Genomic DNA, 7,615 nt, shown 5'->3' with positions numbered 1-7,615 from the left:
TGGATGCGGTAGAGCGCGGTAGCGGCAGTGGCGGCGCGTGGTGGCAGAGGCGGATCTGGAGAAAAATAAGGGGAATCTACAATTGGAAGAGCTAAAGGGTGATGGATATGATGTAATAGAGGGTAGAGGAAGGGGATTTCGCGGCGAAGGATGGTGGTGTATGGTGGAGCAGAATCCAAAATTGGGTTTTAGCCCACGGGATTGGGTGGAACCGAGGGAGAAGGAGGTCGAGAAGATGGGAATAGGCGAGGGGATGGTCGGACGACCACAAGGGTGCTGCTAATGGTGGTGGGTCGCGGCGATGCACAACGGCACTGGGAAAAACTTTCCTAAAAGCTACGGAGTTGCAAATCGGAGGAAGGGGAAGATGAAAGGAGGAAGCTTGAAGGAGGATGACAGGTTTGGAGGTGAGTTTTGACTGAGGGAGGCATGACCTATTTATAGGCCATGGGTTGGGCTCAAGGAACACAACCATGGCTACGATTGGTAGTGCGGAATGGTGGGAGGAAGTTGAGCGTCACACATGTGGCATGCAGCGACGACGAGTAGCTACCATGGCCGAAGCTTCTCGTGTTGACAAAGGGGAGAAGGGCGGGTTGGGCGAAAGGAGTGGTGGTGGCAGATAGGAAATAGTAGCTTCCGCTCAGCGGACATGCGACAACAACAGGGTGGCAACACTAATGGCAACACATGAGTTGCAGAGAGAGAGAGATAGAATTTTAGAGAGGGGGTTGCGGCGCTGAGGAAAGAGAGGGAGGAAAAGATTTCTTCGGGTTTCATCCCTTAGGCCAAAACGACGCCGTATAGAGGGAGGGATTGGGCCCTTGTTTCAACTTTGGGCTCACACACATGGGTTGGGCCCGAAATTTGAATACTCTCACACTAAAATGAAACCCACTTAAACAACATATTGGGCTCCACTTCACCAAAGAAAAACACACACACACACACACTAAAAGAAAGAAAAACCCACTTCCAAATCAGTCTTGGGCTTCACACGGGCTGGGCTTCACACTCTAAGGCTATGTTTGGACAGTGAGGTCATCTCAAATAATCTGTGAATTATAGTGAAAAAGTGATGAAAAAGTAATGATAAAATATCGAATAGTAGTAAAAAGTAGTGAAAAGTAATGATAAAATATTGAATAGTAGTTGAGTGATCTCAACTACCCAAACACAGCCTAAGACTATATTTGAATGTTGAGCTCATCTCAACTTATCTCAAATCAATTATTAATAGAATCCACTACTTTTTAAATTTCTTATAAAAAAATTAAACATATTTCAACATCTTTCATACATTCAAATATATATATCAACCTGTTTCATATATTTAAATATATTTCAATGAAATTTACAAAATATTACTATTTAAAAATCATCTAAAATTATCTCAACATCCAATGATATCTGAACTTTGGGCCTAAAGTGCGGAGTTTGTTTGGTTGTTAAGAAAAATGAGGAGAATAAAATAAAGGTAGTGCGACGTGAACCAATAACTCAACCAAGGGTTAATTACACTTTATCCCTTCGAATTTTTATTCAATTTACAATGTATCTTCGAAACTAATAATTACATTAAAGTGAACCCTCAAACTTTCAAAACTTTCCACTCTCCCCCTTCCGTCTACCAGCAACGTCAAATCTAATGAAAATTCACTGCAAATATGTAATTTTTATCTAATTTATTATCATTGACCATATAAAATATAAAATAATATATACTATCAATTAATAATAAATCATTAATCATTAACCATATATAAAATTATTTTATACTTAAATTACAAGTAAGTATGAATAATCTATGTATAAAATGAAATTATTTGATATTCACTAATCATATATAAATTAATAAAAAAATTATTTAATGATTTATGATTTATTATTAATTGAATGCATATATTATTTTATATTTTATATGCTCAATGATAATAAATTAGATAAAAATTTCATCTTTACAGTGAATGTTATACACATGAGCAATACGTGCAGTAAGTTTTTGTTAAATTTAACGCTGCTTGTAGATGAAAGGGAGTGATTGTGAAGTTTTGAAAGTTCGAGGATACACTTTGATGCAATTATTAGTTTCGGATGCACATTGTGAATTGAGTGAAAGTTTGAGGGGATAAAATATAAAGAATTCAACCAATAAGTGCAAATGCACTTGTGTATTTTTTCTGCTTCTTTTAATTATTTTTTATATATCTTTAAATATTTTTAAAAAATAAAAAAATATTAATTCATTAATATTTACTTTTTTAACTATTAAGTAAAAATTTAATAAAATAATAAAAAAGTCAATAAATTATTTTAATTGATATTTTTAATATTTTATAGGTTGAAGTAGCATTTCTACAAAACAAAGGATCTTTCTTCTCTATTTCAATTCAACGGAAGTCAAGCTAACCTGTTATCTCTCCTCCTGTGAGAGAAAAGTAGATCCTGTGAATGCGAGTCCACAAAAAGTGGGATCCTTCTTTCTCACTCAGCGACAGAACGAGTTTTTACTCTTGGAGTGCCAACCCGCTTCCCCAATCCACCCCGTACGGTCTACGCCTCTAGCTAGTTGTTTCCCAGTTTTCCAGTCTATAATAAATATCTTCACTTTGGCGGCTCCTCTTTATTCTACATATGTATGTCTAGGTTCGCTTTTCCAGCAGTAGCAGCAGCATCGACTTCTAAAGCATGGCTTGGCCTCCCTTTACTTCTTGTTGTTCATGCTTGCTATTCGTTTTCTTTTTCGGTTTGGGTTCCCGGATCTGTTATGGCTTCAGGTTCGGCTTCGACATCCACCACCGCTTCTCCGATCCCGTTAAGGGATTTCTCGGCCTCGATGACCTCCCCGAGAAGGGAAGCTTAGACTACTACGTTGTCATGGCCTACCGTGACCGCTTAATTCGCGCCCGTCACCTCGCCGCCAGCTACGGCCAGTCCTCGCTACTCACTTTCGCCAATGGAAACGACACTTTCTTTACCGGCTCTTTGGGATTGTACGATCCTTGATGAACTCCTAATATGTGTGTGTGTATTATTAGTTCTTAAAAAAAACTTTTGTGGGCTTTTGAAGAATTTGGATATGATTTCTTGGTTACACTAAGAAACTGGAGGAGAAGAGGGGGGAGGTGTTTGTTTAAGTATTATTAGCTCAAATGGTGATGGAAGGACCTATTTGGTAGCACTTTTTTTTGTCTCCAATAAGTTAAGATTTTTCTTTTGTGGGTTCTCAGGCGTCCTTTTTTTCTTATTGATTGATGGATATGGAAAATGAGTTCTTAAAGCGTATCACTCGTTGAGAAAGTTTCGGATTTGTTTGTTTGGTTTGAAATTTCCCTCGATTTTCTTGTTCACCAAACTTGGAATGAAAGTTTCATGGGATTCTCTTCGTGTCACTTTTCTAATAACTAACCATTGCTTTCTATCTTCGTGGTGTTTCAGTTTGCATTATGCCAATGTTTCTGTGGGGACACCAAGTTTATCCTTTTTGGTGGCATTAGACACAGGCAGTAATTTGTTCTGGCTACCATGCGATTGTAAGAAAGGTGGCTGCGTTACTGGCTTGCAGACATCATCTGGAAAGGTATGTTGTACTACTTTGAATTTTTATTTATTTGCTTGGAATCATGATCTGTTATAAATATTGTTTCAACTGCTATCTGGATATGATTATTATTTATCATAACAATGATTTTTTCTTCAGCCTGTGTCAATCTCTTGCTGCAGTCATGCTTACAAGTTACAACTATTATCTGGACTTTCCCGCTACTTTGTTGAATTTACTATAATCATGCACCTTTGTAAAATGAGAGCTTTTGAATGCAGGGAAAGCAACTCAAATTTCCAAATCATTAGCAAATACTTGCGAAACTGTTTTAGTCTTTACTCAATATATGTCAAATTTTCTTTGCCACACCCTGAAAATTCTACCAAATGTATGACTATAGGACAAGCTTTAATTATTCATTAGCTCTGTGGTCTTATGTTTTCCACGTATTTGGTTATTTTGTGAATGGGTGGTGATAGAAGCTTTCTTCGAGTCCTGAATTCTTTTATAATTACTCTTTTATCAAGCAGGAAATAAAATTCAACATCTACAGCCCTAATAATTCATCAACAAGTGAAAAATTATCCAGCGACAGCACCCTGTGCAGACCAAGTGATCAATGCTCTTCAGCAAGAAGTAATTGTTGTTATAAAATTGTGTATCTTTCTAGCAATACTTCATCTACTGGGATCTTGGTAGAGGATGTTTTGCGCTTAGTTACAGATGATGACCAATCAAAAGCTGTTGACGCTCGGATTACATTTGGGTACACTATTCTTCCTTCACTTACTACCAAAAACATTGGGGAGGAATATTTGATAACTCTTTGGTTCTTTGTGATATCAAAATAACTTCCTACATACAGATGAGCAGCTTTTCAAATGAATATGATGTTAAATCGTCAGTAATATTTAGTTTAATAATCAATTAATTGTCAGTTGAAATGACAAAAAACTGGAGAATGGGAGATTGTTTTTTTCTGATCGGTTGTAGAATGGGAGATTTTGAAACTCTAGATCATTTGTGTGATGAATCTAGAGTTGGTGTGGCTTTGTTCTCCTCTAGTAGGAATGATTTTCATGAGGACTCTCAAGTTGTTGTATTGCCATCATTGGGGCAGTAGGCGATCACCAAATAATATAAGAAACGAGAAGGTGAAAATTTCCCGTGGGGGGAGTAGGTGATCACCAACATATCAGAAACCTCTAGAGGGGTCAGTTATAGTACCAGAAACATGTAAACCTTAATTTAACATGATCATCAATTCTTTTTATCTCCTTCATTGATGTGACAGCATTACCCTCTTATTCCTTGAAGTGACCTCTTGTTTTTTACCTTGTGGTCAGATTTGTTCAGCAAATTTTTGTTTATTTGTGGCCCCCGTTGTCTAATATGTAGTTATTTGCAGTTGTGGTCAAATTCAGACAGGTACTTTTTTGATGGGTGCAGCACCAAACGGTCTGTTTGGGCTTGGCATGCAAGATATATCCGTACCTAGCATCTTAGCAAAAAATAGGCTAGCATCAAATTCCTTTGCGTTGTGTTTTGGACTTGATGGGGTTGGGAGAATCAATTTTGGATTTAATGGCAGCTCAGACCAAAGTGAAACACCATTCAATGTTCGGCAATCACAGTAAGTCTTTTTGTTTTGTTAGTTAACGGGGATGGTGGGATTCAAACCCCGTATCTCACCCTTGAAATACCAGGGTCGATGCCGATTGGGCGTTCACTGGCACTTCTTGATATTGCAAATAAATTTATGTTTGATCGGAATCGTATGCTACTTGTAATGATTTTTTCTTTGGTAACTTCTTGTCAGTCCATCTTATAACATCAGCATCACTCGAATAACTGTGGGAAGCAATTCTTCTGAGCTGGAGTTCAGTGCCATCTTTGACTCTGGCACAGCTTTCACACACCTAAGCGACCCGGCTTATACTTTTATTTCCGAGAGTGTAAGTTCTTTAAATAACGCTATTCCATGTTATTTATTGGGAATTTTTATTTTATAAGATCCGAGTATTTTATGATTTATGTTGCTATTCAGTTCAATTCCAAGGTCGAAGAAAAGCGGAATTCACCTGATTCGGTGATCCCCTTTGAATACTGTTATGAATTACGGTAATTTATATTAAAGAAAACCCTGTTCCTATTTTGTATTATTTTCACCCTTTCAACTCTGAGGCACTGAATCCACTTTATATGCAGTGCAAACCAAAGCACCTTTAAAATCCCTAGTATGAATCTGACAATGAAAGGCGGAGACGACTATTTTCTCAAACATCCAACTGCATTGATCCCAACTCCGGTATGATCTCACTTCTAGAACTTTAATTTCCTTTTCCTAGTTGAGTTATTCTAAAGTTTGATATTATGGTCTCCAGGAGGGTGGATATTTGTATTGTCTGGCTCTTCTCAAAAGTGAAGATATAAACATCATAGGACGTGAGTATCTATTTATCGATAAATTTCTTGTAGCTCAAGAAGAGTTTTGTTTGTTTTAAAACCTCTTTGTGTTAATGACTACACAATTTCATGTTTTTCTGTCATTTTGGAATTTAGACTTTGTGCATATATCTCTTTAGGTGATTTAACTACATTGTTGTGGAAATTCTACGTATCCTTCTACTATCTGAAACTCTAAGATAATGAATTCTGAAGTGATAAAAAAGCACAGAAATACGTGAGCGGTTTATTTTCCTTTAACTATATGAGGGTAGTTGCTGCTTTTGGGTGAGTCAGATAGATCTGCAAAGTCACTCATTCTGTATACTATTACTTTAATATATAGAAAATTAGAAATTTAAAAAGCATGACTATATTCAGCCTCCTGGTCTAGTACTCCCTTTCTTTTTAGATTTGTATTGCCACTCTATGATGGTTGAAAATCATTATACCTTATACAGCTAGATATTATTCATGTGAGTTTGAATTATGGGAGGCTTGTCAGCATAGGCTGTGCAGTCTTTAAACCAGGAGTTAATGTTTGCACAAGAAAAAGATATATTTTCTTTCATCATTGCCTCCTTGAACAAGCCTCATGTATAACGGAAAACCATCATGCATCCTTATGTGTTTGAATTGACAAGTTGCCACTTACGTTGTGAATTTATTTATTTTCATCCAGAAAACTTCATGAGTGGTTATCATATAGTTTTTGATCGTGAGAAGATGATATTAGGTTGGAAGGACTCAAACTGTGAGTGTGGTTCCTTCTTTCTAATGTGCAGATTTCTATTCTCTTGGTGAGTTCAAGTTGCTATAATTTGACTTGCTGTCCCCAGGTTACAATGATGAGAGTTCTAACACTCTACCCATCAGCCCATCACCATCTTCTGCGGTTTCCCCTGTTCGTCCTGCTATCCCAGTAACCACAGAAGGCAATGCAAACAATTCTCATATGCCTGCTGCAGCACCATCCAGTTATTCATCCAAGTTGAAGTCTTTTACTTACACAGTCACAATTCTTCTTTCTTTTTTTGCTATTGTTTGATCATTCTTCTTCTTTTGTGAGGCTCTCCCAACCCCTGTACTATATAAATATATACATATACTGATATTCATTATATTTCTTGGAAGCATTGTTTTTATTTTTTATTTTTTGTCACACTATAGGCTATATAAGAATCGGAAGGCCAGTTGGCCTCCTTAGTGTTCGGTAGCATTAATTTGAGCATTGGGTTGCAAGTAACATAGTAAAGATATTTATAATTTCTATAGGCAGAAACCAATTCAGGCTGAAATATTGGAAATCTCCGCAGTCCATACCCTATGATAAACAATAAAATTGCGATGCTGCTCATGTGCATTATTTTTCTTGAAATTGTGCTGACATTTAACTGTTGTGTTGATTATAATATGAAGTTATTGTGGTGTGTAAGAAATATTTTAGTTGATGGTTTTTTGGTCTCAACCTTTCATGTGCAAGATGACCATTCTGTGCCTGTTTGGTATTTTCGTGGAATAGGCACTTGTTTTTTCATGTTTTCAGTCTAATTAGCCTATAGTTTGCTTTTGGCCATTGAATGGCATTTTTGCGCCCATTAGTTGTCTTGCTCAGTTTGCTGGTGG

At 37.0% G+C, this 7,615-nt stretch overlaps 1 protein-coding gene across 3 annotated transcripts; it reads left to right on the top strand.

Moving 5' to 3' along the window:
- The first annotated feature begins 2,449 nt into the window (after positions 1-2,449).
- Positions 2,450-7,208, top strand: LOC121259347 (aspartyl protease family protein 1-like). 3 transcript variants are annotated; one of them, XR_005939572.1, is made up of 11 exons: positions 2,450-2,993; positions 3,439-3,580; positions 4,075-4,310; positions 4,953-5,177; positions 5,364-5,499; positions 5,592-5,665; positions 5,753-5,852; positions 5,929-5,989; positions 6,130-6,277; positions 6,672-6,743; positions 6,829-6,872. XR_005939572.1 is itself a non-coding variant. In XM_041160899.1 (10 exons), the coding sequence occupies exons 1-10, from the start codon at positions 2,689-2,691 to the stop codon at positions 7,035-7,037; spliced, it is 1,560 nt and encodes a 519-aa protein (XP_041016833.1). In that variant the 5' UTR covers positions 2,450-2,688; the 3' UTR covers positions 7,038-7,208. The 3 variants fall into 3 exon arrangements, 2 of the variants coding, with proteins under 2 accessions (XP_041016833.1, XP_041016834.1); XM_041160899.1 differs by lacking the exon at positions 6,130-6,277 and having other exon boundaries at positions 6,829-7,208; XM_041160900.1 differs by lacking the exons at positions 6,130-6,277; positions 6,672-6,743 and having other exon boundaries at positions 6,775-6,913.
- The last annotated feature ends 407 nt before the right edge of the window (positions 7,209-7,615 follow it).

This window comes from Juglans microcarpa x Juglans regia, chromosome 4D (genome assembly GCF_004785595.1).
Source record: "Juglans microcarpa x Juglans regia isolate MS1-56 chromosome 4D, Jm3101_v1.0, whole genome shotgun sequence".
Lineage (NCBI taxonomy): Eukaryota > Viridiplantae > Streptophyta > Magnoliopsida > Fagales > Juglandaceae > Juglans > Juglans microcarpa x Juglans regia.
This window is presented reverse-complemented; position numbering and strand designations above follow the sequence as displayed.

Excerpts from the sequence above, each read along its gene's own strand:
- LOC121259347 (XM_041160899.1), top strand. The coding sequence starts at position 2,689 with ATGGCTTGGCCTCCCTTTACTTCTTGTTGTTCATGCTTGCTATTCGTT. Across the intron at positions 2,994-3,438 it reads TTTACCGGCTCTTTGGGATT|TTTGCATTATGCCAATGTTT; the intron begins GTACGATCCTTG and ends GTGGTGTTTCAG. Across the intron at positions 3,581-4,074 it reads TGCAGACATCATCTGGAAAG|GAAATAAAATTCAACATCTA; the intron begins GTATGTTGTACT and ends TTTATCAAGCAG.